The 19,571-nt window shown below is 39.2% G+C and overlaps 1 protein-coding gene across 1 annotated transcript in view; it reads right to left on the bottom strand.

Moving 5' to 3' along the window:
• LOC128564988 (L-lactate dehydrogenase C chain) overlaps window positions 1-19,571 on the bottom strand; it is a 38,798-nt gene that overhangs the window by 11,249 nt on the left and 7,978 nt on the right. The window contains exons 4-5 of the mRNA XM_053561145.1: window positions 10,128-10,301; window positions 7,169-7,286 (exon numbers count right to left, since the gene is read on the bottom strand). Coding sequence (XP_053417120.1) covers window positions 7,169-7,286; window positions 10,128-10,301 — 292 coding nt within the window. The remainder of the gene's footprint in view (window positions 1-7,168; window positions 7,287-10,127; window positions 10,302-19,571) is intronic.

The raw sequence follows: 19,571 nt of genomic DNA on the forward strand, positions 1-19,571 counted from the left end.
ATTTTTTAGGCAAATGGAATTCAGAAGAAAAGAGGAGTTGCAATCTTATTTTCAGATACATGTGGATTTAAAGCAACTAAAGTCAAAAAAGACAAAGATGGTCACTTTATATTGCTCAAGGGAAAAATACAACAAGAAGACATTTCAATTCTAAATATTTATGCACCCAATTTAAATGCTCCCAGATTCTTGAAACAGACCTTACTCAGCCTGAGCAATAGGATATCCGATAATACCATCATAACAGGGGACTTTAACACTCCTCTTACAGAGCTGGAGAGATCCTCTAAACAGAAATTAAAGATATAAGGACTTAAATGAGACTCTAGAACAATTGTGCTTGATAGACACATATAGAACATTCCATCCCAAAGATAAAGGATATACATTCCTCTCATCACCCCACGGAACATTCTCCAAAATTGATCATATGCTGGGACACAAAACGAATATCAACCGAATAAAAAGAATTGAAATTTTACCTTGTATCTTCTCAGACCATAAGGCACTAAATGTAGAACTCAACTCTAACAAAAACGTTCGACCCGGCACAAAGGCATGGAAATTAAACAACCTTCTGTTGAATAACAGATGGGTACAGGAAGAAATAAAACAGGAAATCATTAACTTCCTTGAGCATAACAACAATGAAGACACAAGCTACCAAAACTTGTGGGATACTGCAAAAGCAGTTTTGAGAGGAAAATTTATCGCTTTAGATGCCTACATTCGAAAAACAGAAGGAGAGCGAATCAATAAACTCACAAGCCATCTTATGGATTTGGAAAAAGAAGAACAATCTAAGCCTAAACTCAGTAGAAGAAAAGAAATATCCAAAATCAAATCAGAGATCAATGAAATTGAAAACAAAAGAATCATTCAGAAAATTAATGAAACAAGGAGTTGGTTTTTTGAAAAAATAAATAAAACAGATAAACCACTGGCCAGACTAACGAGAAATAGAAAAGCAAAATCTCTAGTAACCTCAATCAGAAATGATAAAGGGGAAATAACAACTGATCCCACAGAGATACAAGAGATCATCTCTGAATACTACCAGAAACTCTATGCCCAGAAATTTGACAATGTGAAGGAAATGGATCAATATTTGGAATCACACCCTCTCCCTAGACTTAGCCAGGAAGAAATAGAGCTCCTAAACAGACCAATTTCAAGCACTGAGATTAAAGAAACAATAAAAAAATCTTCCAACCAAAAATGCCCTGGTCCAGACGGGCTTCACACCAGAATTCTATCTAACCTTCAAGGAAAAGCTTATTCCTGTACTGCAGAAATTATTCCAAAAAACTGAAGAAGAAGGAATCTTCCCCAACACATTCTATGAAGCAAACATCACCCTGATACCAAAACCAGGAAAAGAACCAACCAAAAAGGAGAATTTCAGACCAATCTCACTCATGAATATAGATGCAAAAATTCTCAACAAAATCCTAGCCAATAGATTACAGCTCATCATCAAAAAAAGTCATACATCATGATCAAGTAGGTTTCATCCCAGGGATGCAAGGCTGGTTTAACATACACAAGCCCATAAACGTTATCCACCATATTAACAGAGGCAAAAATAAAGATCATATGATCCTCTCAATAGATGCAGAAAAAGCATTTGATAAAATCCAGCATCCTTTTCTAATTAGAACACTGAAGAGTATAGGCATAGGTGGCACATTTCTAAAACTGATTCTAAAACTGTCATAGCTATCTATGACAAATCCACAGCTAATATTTTACTGAATGGAGTAAAACTGAAAGCTTTTCCTCTTAGAACTGGAACCAAACAAGGTTGCTCTTTACTATTCAACATATTGCTGGAAGTTCTAGCCAATACAATTAGGCAAGACAAGGAAATAAAGGGAATCCAAATGGGAGCAGAGGAGGTCAAACTCTTCCTCTATGCTGACGACATGATCTTACACTTAGAGAATCCCAAAGACTGAACCACAAGACTCCTAGAAGTCATCAAAAAATACAGTAATGTTTCAGGATATAAAATCAATGTCCACAAGTCAGTAGCCTTTGTATACACCAATAACAGTCAAGATGAGAAGCTAATTAAGGACACAACTCCCTTCACCATAGTTTCAAAGAAAATGAAATACCTAGGAATATACCTAACAAAGGAGGTGAAGGACCTCTACAAAGAAAATTATGAAATCCTCAGAAAGGAAATAGAGGATATTAACAAATGGAAGAACATACCATGCTCATCGATGGGAAGAATCAACATTGTTAAAATGTCTATACTTCCCAAAGCAATCTACCTATTCAATGCCATTCCTATCAAAATACCAACATCGTACTTTCAAGATTTGGAAAAAATGATTCTGCGTTTTGTATGGAACCAGAAAAAAACCCGTATAGCTAAGGCAGTCTTAGTAATAAAAATAAAGCTGGGGGCATCAGCATACCAGATTTTAGTCTGTACTACAAAGCCATAGTGGTCAAGCCAGCATGGTACTGGCACAAAAATAGAGACATAGACACTTGGAATCGAATAGAAACCCTAGAAATGAAACTCACATCTTACAACCACCTAATCTTCGATAAACCAAATAAGAACATACCTTGGGGGAAAGAGTCCCTATTCAATAAATGGTGTTGGGAGAACTGGATATCCACATGTAAAAGACTAAAACTGGCCCCACACCTTTCCCCACTCACAAAAATTGATTCAAGATGGATAAAGGACTTAAATTTAAGGCATGAAACAATAAAAATCCTCAAAGAAAGCATAGGAAAAACCCTGGAAGATACTGGCCTGGGGAAAGACTTCATGAAGAAGACTGTCATGGTAATTGCAATAACAACAAAAATAAACAAATGAGACTTCATTAAACTGAAAAGCTTCTGTACATCTAAGGAGACAACAACCAAAGCAAATAGACAACCTACACAATGGGAAAGGATATTTGCATATTTTGAATCAGACAAAAGCTTGATAACTAGGATCTATAGAGAACTCAAATTAATCCACATGAAAAAAGCCAACAATCCCATATATCGATGGGCAAGAGACATGAATAGAACCTTCTCTAAAGAAGACAGACAAATGGCTAACAAACATATGAAAAAATGTTCATCATCCCTATCTATTAGAGAAATGCAAATCAAAACCACCCTGAGATACCATCTAACTCCAGTGAGAATGGCCCACATCACAAAATCTCAAAACTGCAGATGCTGGCGTGGATGTGGAGAGAAGGGAACACTTTTACACTACTGGTGGGACTGCAAACTAGTACAACTTTTCTGGAAGGAAGTATGAAGAAACCTCAAAGCACTCAAGCTAGACCTCCCATTTGATCCTGCAATCCCATTACTGGGCATCTACCCAAAAGGAAAAAAATCCTTTTATCATAAGGACACTTGTACTAGACTGTTTATTGCAGCTCAATTTACAATCGCCAAAATGTGGAAACAGCCTAAATGCCCACCAACCCAGGAATGGTTTAACAAGCTGTGGTATATGTATACCATGGAATACTATTCAGCCATTAAAAAAAAATGGAGACTTTACATCCTTCATATTAACCTGGATGGAAGTGGAAGACATTATTCTTAGTAAAGCATCACAAGAATGGAGAAGCATGAATCCTATGTACTCAATTTTGATATGAGGACAATTAAGGTCATGGGGGGGAAGGAAAAGCAGAGAGAGGGAAGGAGGGAGAGTGGTGGGCCTTGGTGTGTGCCACACCTTCTGGGGGCAAGACATGATTGCAAGAGGGAATTTACCTAACAAATGCAATCAGTGTAACCTGGCTTATTGTACCCTCAATGAATCCCCAACAACAAAAATTTTGAAAAATCAGAAAAAAAAAAAAAGAACAGGGAGTGAAGTTCTGCCTAGTGATTGATTGATTAATAGCACCTTGTCTATCAGTTGGAGAAAGCTCTGCAAGGGGATCTGGATGGCAAATTTATCTCCTCAGAAATTAGCAAAATGGATTGAGAAAAGAAAGAAAATTGAAAAGAAATTGGCTAAAATTATAATCCTTTAGTTGCTTCTAACCATCCTGATGAAAATAAAACTGATAGTGCAAAAGACAGGGTAAAGGGCACAGACAGAATAAATATTTTTAAGGCTAGCACTTTAACCAGCCATTTTAAACTGAATGCTTTAAGACAGCTGGAAACTAGTATTGGTCAAAACAGTTTCCTTAGCGGCTGGGGTATGGTTTTGTCTCCAGATTGGTTGGATCCCTGAATGTACTAGGGAATGACTCAAATGACCCCTGTAACTGAAAATGTATAGGGTAAGTATATTTTTGTTGAAAAGGACAGGAAATGTGCCGGGCACAGTGGCTCATGCCTGTAATCCTAGCACTCTGGAAGGCTGAGGTGGGTGGATTGCCTGAGCTCACTGGTTCAACACCAGCCTGACCAAGGTGAGACCCCATCTCTAAAAATAGCCAGGCTGACTCAGCACCCATGGTTCAGTGGTTAGGGTGCCGGCCACATGCACGGGGGCTGGTGGGTTCAAACCCGGCCTGGGCCTGCTAAATAACAATCACAAAAAAAATTTTGTAGTTGTGGAAGGCACCTATAGTCCCAGCTCCTGGGACTATAGGCGCAAGAGAATCACTTAAGCCCAAGAGTTTAAGGTTGCTGTGAGCTCTGATGTCACGGCACTCTACCAAGGGTGACATAATGAGACTCTGTCTCAAAATAAATAAATAAAAATAAATAGAATAAAAATAAAAATAAAAATAGCCATGTGTTGTGGTAGGTGCCTGTAGTCCCAGCTACTTAGGAGGCTGAGGCAAAAGAATCGCTTGAGCCCAAGAGTTTCACAGTACTCTACCAAGAGTGACAAAGGGAGACTCTGTCTCCCCCAAAAAAGGATAGGAAATGATACTATAATATTGACATATATTTTGTTTGCTGGCATTAATATAATCTCCCATCCAAAGCTATTTGGTGAAACAAAGCATTTGTAATCCCCTTAAGAAAATTCAAGGGCGGCGCCTGTGGCTCAAGGATTAGGGCGCTGGTCCCATATGCCGGAGGTGGCGGGTTCAAACCCAGCCCCGGACAAAAACTACAAAAAAAAAAAAAAAATAGAAAATTCAAAAAAACGAAACATACCAATAATAACTACCAAAATGAAAAGATATTTTGATAAATTGACCTAAAACTTCCTATTGATGTGATCCTTATGAAATGGTTTGGCCAAGAAAAGGAAACAAACTTGCTTTAGCAATACAAAACACACAATTAAATGTATCTATCAATGCCTTTAATACAGCACAAGTGATAGTAAATAACAGAGAAGGAATAAAGACAGTCTAATTGGTTAAGGATTGCTAGCATACCTGTGAGGGATCCTGGTTACCTACTGGATCTTATAGATGCTAGGGACTATAGGTATATAGCTGTAACTATCCTTTTTTTTTTTCCTTTTTTGAGACAGAGTCTCACTCTGTTCCTACAGGCTGGAATGACATGTCATCAGCCTAGCTCATAGCAACCTTAAATTCCTGGGCTCATGTGATCCTCTCGCCTTAGCCTCTCCAGTAGCTGGGACTACAGATGACCACCACAATGCCTAGATAATTTTTCCATTTATTTAGTAGAGATGGGGTCTTGCTCTTCCTTCAGCTGGTCTCAAACTCATTCCTAAGCTCAAGCAATCCTCCTGCCTCAGCCTCCCAGACTGCTAGGATTACAAGCATGAGCCACCACACCTGGCCTAATTTATCTTTTTCTATGTGTAAAATATTGAAAATATGTTTGTCAAAGGAAATCTGAGGAATATATGATACAAAGATAATAATTCAAGGTCAAGAATATGTATCATGGGTAAAGGATTAACAGTGATTTAACTGATTAAAAAAGCAGCTTTTTCCCCAAAATCTAGGAGTTACTGGAAAGATGACCTTGAGTTTGCCTTTGAGGAACACAGTATTCTAGATGTAAAAATTAGTTAAGATAAGTGTAGACTGGGCAGCACATGTAGCTCAGTGGATAGGGTGGTGACCACATACACCCAGGCTGGAGGGTTCAAACCCAGCCCAGACCGGCAAAACAACAATGACAACTGCAATAAAAAAATAGCCAGGGGTTGTGGCGGGTACCTGTAATCCCAACTACTTGGAAGGCTGAGTCAAGAGAATCGCTTAAGCCCAAGAGTTTGAAGTTGCTATGAGCTGTGACACCACAGCACTCTACCAAGGGCGACATAGTAAGACTCTGTCTCAAAAAAAAAGAAAGATAAGTGAAGACTAGTAACCATAATAGAACTAGGTTATCAGCACTGGATATTATGAAAAATATATTTTGATTTGTGCATTGCATCAAGACTGGGAGTAAGCATGCAGACCCTGAGGGTTATGTGAAAGAACTGTATTAAAAACTTCTGAGAAACAAAGACAACAGCTTTCCTGTGTCAGGGTAGTCTGCCACCCAAGTGAGCTTCATCCTTTTCAACAGAGTGTGCCCATGCAGTGACAGGACCTAGGAGCTACACACAAACATTTGCAATACTTCCTAAAGAAAATACTGAGACTCCATACTGGGTTTTCTTTCACCATACTCAATAAATTTAGTTCCAGGTTAAAATCTATCATGCTCTGCTGGTTTGATGGTATGAAGTTCAGACCACTATTTGTTGCCTGGTACTTTTTTTAAATTGTGCTTTTCGGATAGGCAAAGTAGCTCACGCCTGTAATCCTAGCACTCTGGGAGGCCGAGGCAGGTGGATTGCTTGAGCTCAGGAATTGGAAACCAGCCTAAGCAAGAGGGAGACCCAGTCTCCACTAAAAAAATAGAAAAATTAGCAGGGTGTGATAGTGGGCGCCTGTAGTCCTGGCTACTCAGGAGGCTGAGGCAAAAGCATCACTTGAGCCCAAGAGTTTAAGGCTGCTGTGAGTATGATTCAAGGGCACTCTACCCAGTGTGACAGAATGAGACTTTGTCTCAAAAAAATATATAAAAAATAAAATAAATTAGCAGGGGATGGTGGCATGGGCCTATAATCCTAGCTATTAGAGGCTGAGATGGGAGGATCATTTGAGCCCAGGAGTTCGAGGTTACAGTGAGCTAAGATTGCACCACTAAACTTCAGCAACAAAGCAAGACCTTATATCTATTGAAAGGGAAAAAAAGACATTATTAAAGCATTAAGAAATTGAATGGGTACTATTACCTTGAAACAACTTGTTTGTGGATATTTTTCCACTGTTCCTTATCTGAATCGGTTCCTAATTTAGGATCCAGAGTCTTCAGAGAAACACCAGCAACATTCACCCCACTCCATATGGGCACTAGAAAAATGTATCTCAGAATGAACTCTTCTTCCTAACATTGCATCAGTCGCTTGAGATCAGTGTTTTTTATTTTTGGTTGGTTTTTTTTTTTTTTTTTTTTTTTGCAGGTTTTGGCTAGGGTCTGTTTTGAACCTGCCACTTCTAATATATGGAGCCAGCGCCCTACTTCTTTGAGCCACAGGCGCTGCCCATCAGTGTTTTGTTAGTTTACTACCATACACTAACATAAAAATAAGTTTCAAATGCTAAAAGGGAAAAATGTTAGAAATAAAATTTATGGGGTGCTAGAAAATAGGTAGAATTTATTTATAATTGTGTAGTCACATATAGGAGGCATTTTTAATCAACAGATGAAATGCACAAAGAAAAGGATTGATAAGAAAGATAAAATATTAGCTGTGCTCATTGGCTTGTGACTATAACCCCAGCTACTAGGGAGGCTGAAGTGGAAGGATTGCTTGAGCTCAGGAGTTTAAGACGAGCCTGACTCACTTGGTAAGACCCTATTAAAAAATATATGTGGGATGGGGGTGTGTGTGTGTGTGTATAAACTGTAAATCATATATCCAGTTAAACTGTTGTTCCAGAATGAGGTGAGATTAAAACACATTCATATAAATAATACTGACAAGATATAGTTCAAAAAGAAAGAAATTGAATGTGGGCAGCACCTGTGCCTCAGTGAGTAGGGCACCGGCCCCATATACCAAGGGTGGTGAGTTCGAACGCGGCCCCGGCCAAACTGCAACAAAAAAATAGCCAGGCATTGTGGTGGATACCTGTAGTGCCAGCTACTCGGGAGGCTGAGGCAAGAGAATCACCTAAGCCCAAGAGCTGGAGGTTGCTGTAAGCTGTGACACCACAGCACTCTACCGAGGACGACAAAATGAGACTCTATCAAAAAAAAAAAAAAAAGGAAGAAAGAAAAGATAAAAGAAAAAAATTGAATGTGGGGAGAGGAGTTAGATGTAAAAAAAAAAAGATGGGCAAAAAACTAGCAAACATGCATATAAATCAAAACAAGTATGGACTATTCATACAATAATAATTATCACTACTTTAGGGGAGATAAAAATAGGATGGATCCCAAAAAGGACTTAATAATTACATATAAGACAGAAAGAAGGTGATCAAACGTAAATCATTCTAAAGTATTTATATTATTCCAAAGAAGAGTAAATATTCTAATCATCTTAAGATCAAGTATGAATGTTAAAACTATAGGTAACCCCTGGATGGAAGTGGAAGACATTATTCTTAGTAAAGCATCACAAGAATGGAGAAGCATGAATCCTATGTACTCAATTTTGATATGAGGACAATTAATGACAATTAAGGTTATGGGGGGGGAAGCAGAAAGAGGGACGGAGGGGGGGGTGGGGCCTTGGTGTGTGTCACACTTTATGGGGGCAAGACATGATTGCAAGAGGGACTTTACCTAACAATTGCAATCAGTGTAACCTGGCTTATTGTACCTTCAATGAATCCCCAACAATAAAAAAAAAAAAAAAAACCTATAGGTAACCATTTACAAAAAAAGTGTCATCTCAAGTAGTAGAGGAAATTAAAGAAAGAAGATATAACAGAAACCAGAAAAAGAGAAACAAAGAAAAATAATGCTAAATAGAACACTAAATTATGTTCAAATTAATGCTAATCAGAACATTTTTCTAAAAGTAAAATCATAGAATATTAAATGTGAGAAGTTAAAATATACACGGAAAAATTATTTTTAAGGACCTTCAAAAAGAAGAGCTGCATTAGGACAATAACACAAGTCAATAGGGTCAAATTAAGGCACTGGTCAAAAAAGTATTTTTCCAAATCAAGTATTTACTATACCATGGCCCTTGAAGTATAAAGAAAGGAAAAGTGCACATAAAACATTTTAAATGAATGAATGATTTAAAAATGAATAAATGGTTTTTATTCTCAGTGGGTTTACTAGTATTATGGAAAGAAGGTTTACACATATGATACAATTAAGGAACATTATAAGAAGTATAAAGTTCTGGGTGGTGCCTGTGGCTCAGTGGGTAGGGTGCCGGCCCCATATACCAAGGGTGGCAGGTTCGAACCCGGGCCTGACCAGCTAAAGGAGGAATGATAACTGTAAAAAAAAGTATAAAGTATAAAAAAAAAAAGTATAAAGTTCTAACTACATAGCAGAGATTAAGTATTCAAATACAGAAAAGAAAGAGGTTGGTATGGCCTTAATAGGTAAAATCACATTATATAATTTCATTTATATGAAAATTTTAGCAGAAGCAAATCTATAGAGTCAGAAAGTAGATTAGTGGTTTCCTAGGGCTAGGGTAGGTAGAGGCATGGGGGTTTCATTTAGAGTTTATGAAAAATATAATTACACTGTGGTTCTACAACTGTGAATGTATTAAAAATCAGTCAATAATACATGGTTGAATTTTAGGGCATGTAAATTATATCTTAATAAAGCTATTAAAAATCATAAATGAAAAAATGCTCTAGATAAGAGAAACACTGAGAAGGACTTTTTTTCTTTGCTTGTTATTGTTGCAGTTTGGTCCGGACCAGGTTCGAACCTGCCACCCTCAGTATATGGGGACAGTACCCTACTCGCTGAGCCACAGGCGCCGCCCCAGAATGACTTTTTAAATAGCTATATGTTTTGTGGAATATCTTATGAGAGGTTGCTAAATCAATGACGTAAAAGATTGAAAATAAAGGAACAGAAAAAGATATACGAGCAAAATAACAATATAATCAAAGTTATATGACTGTTAATATCAGAAAAATAGAATTTAAATTATTATTAGGGACAAGAAGGGTAGTTACATATAATAATAGGTTTATATTTACCACTAGAATCACCATGTTCTCCAATAATCCAACCATGGCAGCTTGTTGGATGAACACCCAACTTTTCTCCAATTAGGTAACGGAAACGGGCAGAATCTAGATTACAACCACTTCCAATTACACGAGTTGCAGGTAAACCACTTATCTTCCACACTACGTATGTCAAAAGATCCACTAGGAAAAATAATTTCATGTTAGAAAAAGATTCACTGTAACTTCTTTAGTTAAATTGGTTTTCTGGATAGATAATTAATTGCCTTAGAGTCAAATACAGATTTATGAAGAGTTCAAAGTGAAGCATATTAACAAAGAAATATGGATAATTGCTTACAAAAGTTTTTAAACTATTAAATTATTCATTACCAACTTTAAAACAAAAGAAATCTTCTTTTGATATATGTTATGTGTCTATCTGTATATCTAATAGTCAGTTGATTCAAACTCCTAGATAGCTTCTTTCCATCACCACATCCTCCTCGAAGCTATCAGCATCTCCTATCTATGGACACACCCAGCATTGTGTGCAGTTTCGGCATGCTCAGGAAAAATATCAGAAGACCACCATAAGCTTTTGCTCTGTCTGACCTTGAGGCTCTGTTCAAGCAGGAAGGGAAGGCTACAGCACAGTTTTAAACTGTTCAGCTGAATGTTAAAGGCATAACCTAATATAAACACATGCAGGTCTCCAACAAAGGTTAGAAGATACCTTTTGGTGATGGATATTTAAGGAAAGTTCTGTCCAATCATTAGCCAGTCACTAAGCAAATGGAACACAGACTTCTGTAACCATGTACAATAAAAAATACAGACTTTAAATAGCCGGGCGTTGTGGCGGGCGCCCAGCTACTTGGGAGGCTGAGGCAAGAGAATCGCCTAAGCCTAGGAGTTGGAGGTTGCTGTCAGCTGTGTGACGCCACGGCACTCTACCAAGGGCGATAAAGTGAGACTCTGTCTCTAAAAAAAATAAAAAAAAAAAATAATACAGACTTTATAGAATTATTAATTCATAAAAGCCATGAAACAAACAAGAAGAAGAAATAATAACAAATGGGGGAAGTGTGCGTAGATCTGGTTTACAGAATTTTCATATTATAATTTTCCAAATATCCCCAAAATTATGAGGCATGCAAAGAAACAAATGAACATAGCCATATATAGAAAAGGAACAATAAGGCTCGGCATCTGTGGCTCAAGAGGCTAAGGCGCCAGCCACATACACCTGAGCTGGCGGGTTCGAATCCAGCCAGGGCCCGCCAAACAACAATGACAGCTGCAACCATAAAATAGCTGGGCATTGTGGCAGGCGCCTGTAGTCCCAGCTACTTGGGAGGCGGAGGCAGGAGAATCGCTTAAGCCCAGGAGTTCGAGGTTGCTGTGAGCTGTGATGCCACAGCATTCTACCCAGGGCAACAGCTTGAGGCTCTGTCTCAAAAAGAAAAGAAAAGGAACAATAAATACAAACTGTCCGTGAGAAAGCCCAGACATTAAACAAAGACTTGCTAGCTAAATAATTTAAATCAAGTATTTTATTATATTTAAAGAAATAAAGAAAACCATGTTTAAAGAACTAAAGGAAATATGAGAATGATGTCTCATCAAACAGACTATCAATAAATAAATATAAATATATTTTATAAATAAATTATAGAAAGGAAAGGAACCAAATAGAAATTCTGAAGTTGAAAAAACAATAACTGAAATTAAAAGTCCCTAGAAAGGCTCAATAGCAGATTCAGAAGGCAGAAGAAAGAATCAGTAACTTAAAGGTAAGTAAATTGAAAATTTCCATTCTGAGGATCAGAAAGAAAAAAGAATGAAGAGCTGAGGCTGAACAATATTGTGAACACAGTATATACATAGAATAATACACTTTAAAGTCATTAATTGTATCTTATGTGGATTTCACTTCTATTTTAAAAAATGAAGAAAAATGAACAGAGCCTATAAGACTTCTAGGACACAAGCAAGAATACTACTATACACATAATAGGAGTGAGAGGAAGAGACGAAAGAATACAGGAGGAAATATTAGCCAAAAACTTCCCAATTTGGTTTTCTTTTTTTTTTTTTTTTTTTGAGACAGATTCTCACTATGTTGCCCTCAGTAGAGTGCTATAACATCACAGCTCACAGCAACCTCAAACTCTTGGCTTAAGCAATTTTCTTGCCTGAGCCTCCCAAGTGGCTGGGACTACAGGCACCTGCCACAACACCTGGCTATTTTTTGTTCCGGCTGTCATTGTTGTTTAGCTGGCCTGGGCACACCAGCCTGGGTGTATGAGGCCAGTGGCTGGTGCCTTACCCACTGAGCTACAGGCACTGCCCCAAAACTTCCCAATTTGGGTAAAACCATTATTCTGTACACCAAAATAGATCAACAAACTTTAAATAGGGTAAAGTCAAAGAAATCCACAATAAGACACATAGCTGTCAAAAGACAAAAACCAGACTCAGCGCCCACAGCACAGTGGTTATGGCACCAGCCAGAGGGTGGCAGGTTCAAACCTGGCCTGGCCCAGCTAAACAACTGCAACAAAAAAATAGCCAGGCATTGTGGCAGGTGCCTGTAGTCCCAGCCACTTGGGAGGCTCAGGCAAGAGAATCACTTAAGCCCTTGAGTTTGAGGTTGCTGTGAGCTGTGATGCCACAGCCATCTACCGAGGGCAACAAAGTGAGACTCTGTCTCAAAAAGAAAAAAAAAGACAAAACGGAGGCAGTGGGATGACACATCCACAGCACTTAAATTAAAAAAAAAAAAAAAAATCAACCAAGATTTCCATACCTGGCAAAACTATCCTTCAAAAATGAAGGAGAGGTTAAGGTATTCCCAAACAAATAAATAAATATTGAAATTTTTTATATATATATAAAAATATATATAATTTCAATAAATTTGAAATAAAATGACACTATGGAGTAACTCAAATCCACATGAAGAAATAAAGAACATTGGTCAACTATACAGATAAATGCCAAAGATAATATAAATATATATTTCTGTTTAGAGTTTCTTTTTTTAGATATCTAACATACAAGACAATCTCATATGACAATAAATATAAATCTAGGCACACAATATATAAAGATGTAATTGGTGACAAACAAAGCTCTATAGGAGCAAACTTGTTTTGTTGAAATTAGGCTGTTACTAATTCAAATTACATTGTCATAAATTAAGACATTAATTGTAATCCCAAGGGCAACCACTCAAAACATAACTAAAAATATACATATAATAAAAGAAATGAAAGGGGAAATAAAATATTATACTAAAAATACCTATTAAACAAAAAAGAAGGCAGTTATAGAGGGATCAAGGAACAAAAAATATAGAAATTATAGAAAACCAATAGCAATAAGACAGAAGTAACGGTGAATAGATTTAATGTCAGTGGATTAACCTCTCAATTAAAAGGCAGAGATAAGCAGTAAGGATAAAAAAATATGATCCAATTAAATGGTATCCACTACTGACTCACATCAGATTCAAAGACTCAAATAGGGCAGGCAGGCCACAGTGGCTCACAACTATAATCCTAGCACTCTGGGAGGCCAAGATGGGTGAATTACTTGTACTCAGGAATTCAAGACCAGCCTGAGCAAAAGCAAGACACCATCTCTACTAAAAATCGAAAACGCTAACTGGGAATCATGGTGGGCACCTACAGTCCCAACTACTTAGGGGGCTGAAGCAAGAGGACTGCTCAAGCCCAAGAGTTTGAGGTTGCTATGAGCTCTGATGATGCCACGGCACACTACTCAGGGTGACCAAATGAGACTCGAGCCCAGAAAAGAAAAGACTCAAATAGATTGAAAATAAAAGGAGAGTAAAAAATTCCATACCAATAGTGGCTATACTAATATCAGACAAATGACACTTTAACATAAAAATTGTTAGTAGAGAGAAAGAGTGACATACTATAATGATAAAAGGATCAATAGGTGGAGAAAAATATTCAACAAAATTGAACACCCAATCATGATCTTTTAAAAATATTTCTCAGTGAACTATGAATAGAAAGAGATTTCTTGAACTTGATAAAAGACTTTTATGAAGATCCCACAGCTAGCAGCAGTAGTGAAAGAAAGATTTCCCTCACCTAAGATCAGAAAGAAGACAAGGATGTGTGCTTTTTTTTTTTTTTTTTTTTTGAGATGGAGCCTCAAGTTGTCACCCTGGGTAGAGTGCCGGGGTACCACAGCTCATAGCAACCTCCAGCTCCTGGGCTCAAGCCATTCTCCTGCCTCCGCCTCCCAAGTAGCTGGGACTACAGGTGCCCACCACAATGCCCGGCTATTTTATGGTTGCAGCCGTCATTGTTGTTTGGTGGCCCGGGCTGGATTTGAACCCACCAGCTCAGGTGTTATGTGGCTGGTGCCTTAGCCACTTGAGCCACAGGTGCAGAGCCGCTTTTTTTTTTTTTTATTGAGATAGTCTCACTTTGTCACCCTTGGTAGAGTGCTGTGGGGTCACAGCTCACAGCAACCTCCAACTCCTGTGCTCAAGACATTCTCTTGTCTCTGCCTCCCTAGTAGCTGAGACTACAGGCGCCTGCCATCAGGCCCAGTTATTTCTTTTGTTTGTTTAGCAGGGCTGGGTTCAAACCCACCAGTCCAGGAGCATGTGGCCAGCGCCCTAACCACTGAGCTATGGTGCCCAGGATGTCTGCTTTCAACATTGTGCTAGAAGTTCCAACCAGAGCAATTAGGCAAATAAATAAATGAATGAAATTAATTTAATTAAAAGCCTCGATACTGGCTCAGCACCCATAGCACAGAGGTTATGGTGCCAGCCACATACACCAAAGGTGGCAGGTTCACACCTGGCCCAGGTCAGCTAAACAACTGCAACAAAAAATAGCTGGGTGGGCGGCGCCTGTGGCTCAGTGAGCAGGGCGCTGGCCCCATATACCAAGGGTGGTGGGTTCAAACCCAGCCCCGGCCAAACTGCAACAAAAAAATAGCCGGGCATTGTGGCGGGTGCCTGTAGTCCCAGCTACTCGGGAGGCTGAGGCAGGAGAATCGCCTAAGCCCAGGAGTTGGAGGTTGCTGTGAGCTGTGTGACACCACAGCACTCTACCGAGGGCAATAAAGTGAAACTTCGTCTCTACAAAAAAAAAAAAAAAATAGCTGGGTATTGTGGCGGGCGCCTGTAGTCCCAGCTACTTGAGAGAGAGGCTAAGGCAAGAGAACCGCTTAAGCCCAAGAGTTCGATGTTGCTGTGGTGTCACAGCGCTCTACTGAAGGCAACATAGTGAGACTCTGTCTCAAAAAAAAAAAAAAAAAAAAGCCTCAATACTGTAAAGAAGTATTTATAGATGGCATGATCTTATACGTATATAAAACTGATAAATCCACAAACACACAAAAGCTACTAAAGCTAATTAGCTATTTCAGTAAAGTTTCAGGATATAATATCAACACAAAAAAATCAAAATCCGTTGTATTTTTTTTCTTTTTTTTTTTGAGACAGAGTCTCACTATGTTACCCTGGATAGAGTGCCATGGTGTCACAGCTCACAGCAACCTCAAACTCTTCAGGGTTTTTTTTTTTTAGAGACAGTCTCACTTTGTCACCCTCAGTAGAGTGCTGTGGCATCACAGCTCACAGCAACCTCCAGCTCTTGGGCTTAGGTGATTCTCTTGCCTCAGCCTCCCGAGTAGCTGGGACCACAGATGCCCACCACAACACCCGACTATTTTTTGTTGTAGTTTGGCAGGGGCCGGGTCTGAATCTGCCACCCTCGGTATATGGGGCCAGCACCCTACTGAGCCACAGGTGCCACCCAAACTCTTTGGTCTTAAGCGATTCTCTTGCCTCAGCCTCCCAAGTAGCTGGGACTACAGGCACCCGCCACAATGCCTGGCTAAGTTGTATTTCTATACACTAGCAATAAACAATCCAAAAATAGAAATAAGGCCAGGAACAGTGGCTCATCCTATAATCCTAGTAGTTTGGGAGGCTGATGTGGGAAGGCAGATTGACAGGAGTCTTAGACCTACCTGAGCAATATAGTGAGACCTTGTCTTTACAAAAAAAAAAAAAAATTACTAGCTAGGTATGATGATGTGTGCCTATGGTCCTAACTACTCAGGAGTGTAAGGCAGGAGGATTGCCTGAGCCCAGAAGCTGAGAGCTGCAGTGAACTACAGTCATGCCACTGAACTCAAGCCTGGGTGATAGGATGTCTCAAATAAAAATGTGTATGTAAGGAGAAGAGATAAGAAAATAATTCAATTCATGGTAGAATCAAAAATAACAAAGTATTCAGGAATAAATTTAATAAAGGAGGTATCAGACTTGTACACTGAAAACTATAGAACTTTGCTGAAAAATTTTAAAGACAACCTCTCCTAAATAAATGGAAAGGCATACCATGTTCATGAATTGGAAAACTTACTATTTTTAAGATGGCAATACTTCCCAAAGTGATTTACAGATTCAATTCAATCCCTATCAAAATTCAAATAGCCTTTTTTTTTCAAGGCAGAATCTCACTCTGTTGCCCTGGGTAAAGTTCTATGGCCTCAAAGCTCACAGCAACCTCAAACTCTTGAGCTTGAGCAATCCTTTCACCTCAGCTTCCCCAGTAGCTGGGACTATACATACTTCCCACAACGCCCGACTAATTTTTTTTATTTTTAGTAGAAATTGGGTCTCAGTCTTGCTCAGGCTGGTCTCAAACTCCTGAGCTCAAGCAATCCACCCCCTTTGGCCTCACAAAGTGCTAGGTTTACAGGCATGAGCCACTGTACCCAGCCCTTTTTTTACTTTTTGCAGAAGTCAAAAGGCTGATCCTAAATTTCATATGGAATCATTATGGGCTCCAAACAGCCAAAACAATCTTGAAAAAGAATAATAAATTTGGAGGACTCACACTTCCTGATTTCAAAACTACAGAGCTACAGTAATCAAAACAGCATGATAATGGCATAGAATAGATATGTCAAGCAATGAAATTGAATTGAGAGTCCAGAAATAAACCCATACATTTATGGCTGATTTTCTTTTTGCCATTGCATTTCTATTTTTACTCTGTTCACTGTCCAGAATTTTCATACAGTCTTTCTAGAATCACAAAGACCCTGTTAGATAGTTTCCTCTCCCTGACATTCCATTATTTCTAACCACCCTCCTCTTGTCCCTTGCCCTTATTTGTGTTTCTCTACCTTCCAAGGAGTTCCCAGAGGTTTTTTTTGTTTGGTTGGTTTTTTTTTTTTTTTGAAAAAGAGTCTCACTTGATAGCCCTCGGTGGAGTGCCCTGGTGCCATAGCTCACAGCAACCTCTAACTCTTGGGCTAGAGAGATTCTCTTGCCTCAACCTTCAGAGCCTCTGGAACTACAGACGCTGGCCACAATGCCTGGCTATTTTTTTTTTAAGTTATGGTGGTCTCACTCTATCTCAGGCTGGTCTTGAACTTGTGAGCTCAAGCGATCCACCCACCTTGGCTTCTCAAAGTGCTGAGATTACAGGCATGAGCCACCATGCCCAGCTCCCACGGGTTATTTTTATAGGGAAGAGAGAAGGGAGGTATGCACAGCTGGCTCTCAACAAAACAATTGGCTTTGTGTCCTGATCCCCAAGGTCATTTCCGGTACTTCACCATCTCTCAATGTCCTCTCTTGCCCAACAGCCTTCAGGTCCTCAATGGGCTAAGGAATTAGACAGATTGAGGTTTGAATCCTGACTCCACTAGTACTCATGTGATCTTGGGAAAGTTTTCTTGATTTCTCTGAGCCTTCCTTTCTTCTATAACGTGGGAGACTCACCACCCCCACCCCCCGCCCACAGGGTTACTATGAGAATTCAATGACTTAATGTATATAAAGTATTACCAAATACTTATTACTTAATGTATATAAAGTATTACCACGGTGCCTGGCATACAGTATGCCCTAAATACACTTGGGCTTCCTTCTTTCTGGCAGGAAGTAGAAGACATCTGATGAATCAATGTCAGTGTGAGGTGCTAAGGGGGGCTCCTTGGGAAGCTGAGGCAAAAGGATCACCTGAGCCCAGTGAGCTATACAGTGAGGTATGATGGCACCACTGCACTACAACCTGGGTGATAGAGTGAGATCTTATCTCTAATTTAAGAAAAATAAAGCATATAACCCACTAATGTTACTCCAGGTAATTAACCAGGAGAAATAAAGACATATGACCACACAAATATTTACACACAAGTGTTCATGCTAGTTTTATTCGTAATTGCCCTAAACTGGAAATAATGTAAATAAGTATCAACAGGTAAACAGATAAATAAAGGAGTATTTTAAATGTACAAACAAAAGAGTATTCTCTGGCAATAAAAAGGAACGACATGATATACCCAACAACAAGGATGAATCCTAAAGTAGTTATAGTGGTTGAAAGAATGCAGGCAGAAAAGATTACATTCAGCATAATTCCATTTATATAAAATCGTGGCCAGACACAGTGGTCACACCTGCAATCCTAACACTCTGGGAGGCCAAGGCAGGTGAGTTACTTGAGCTCAGGTGTTTGAGACCAGCCTGAGCAAGAACGAGAAGCTGTCCCACTAAAAACAGAAAAACTAGCTGGGTGTAGTGGTACATGCCTGTAGTCCCAACTACTCAGGGAGGAAGCAAGAGGATCACTTGAGTCCAAGAGTTTGAGGTTGCTGTGAGCTATGACACCACAGCACTCTAGCCTGGACAACAGGGTGAGACTCTGTCTCAGAAAAAAAGATTAAATAAATAATAATAAAATAAAATAAAATCCCCCCAAAATGAGACTAGAGGTGAAATGAGGGATGAACTGCAAAGGAGGACAAAGAAACTTTCAGAAATAATAGCAATGTTTTGTATCTTGATTATGATGGTGGTTTCAAGAATTATTACAGGTGAGGTGCAATGGCTGATGCCTGTAATCCCAGCACTCTGGGAGGCCGAGGTGGGCACTGTCTGAGCTCACAAGTTCAAGACCAGTCTGAGCTAGAACAAGACCCCATCTCTAAAAATAAAATAGCCAGGTGTTGTGGCCAGCACCTCTAGTCCCAGCTACTTGGGAGGCTGAGGTAAGACAATGGCTTGAGCCCAAGAATCTGAGGTTGCTGTGCATAGCACTCTATCTGGGGCAACAAAGTGAGACTCTCCCTCAAAGAAAAAAGTGATTACATATACCCAAACTCATTGCATTGTATACTTTATATAACTGCAGTTTAGGCTTGGCGCCCATGCTCAGTGGTTAGGGCGTCAGCCACATACACTAAGGCAGGCAGGTTCAAACCCGCCCTGAGCCGGCTAAACTACAATGACAACTGCAAAAAAATTAATAAAATAAAAAGGAGCGGCGCCTGTGGCTCAAGGAGTAGGGCGCTGGCCTCATATACTGGAGGTGGTGGGTTCAAACCAGGCCCCAGCCAAAAACTGCAACAAAAAGAAAATAAAAATAAAAATAAAGAAAAAAAAGAAAAGAA

This window comes from Nycticebus coucang, chromosome 14 (assembly GCF_027406575.1).
Source record: "Nycticebus coucang isolate mNycCou1 chromosome 14, mNycCou1.pri, whole genome shotgun sequence".
NCBI classification, from domain to species: Eukaryota; Metazoa; Chordata; class Mammalia; order Primates; family Lorisidae; genus Nycticebus; species Nycticebus coucang.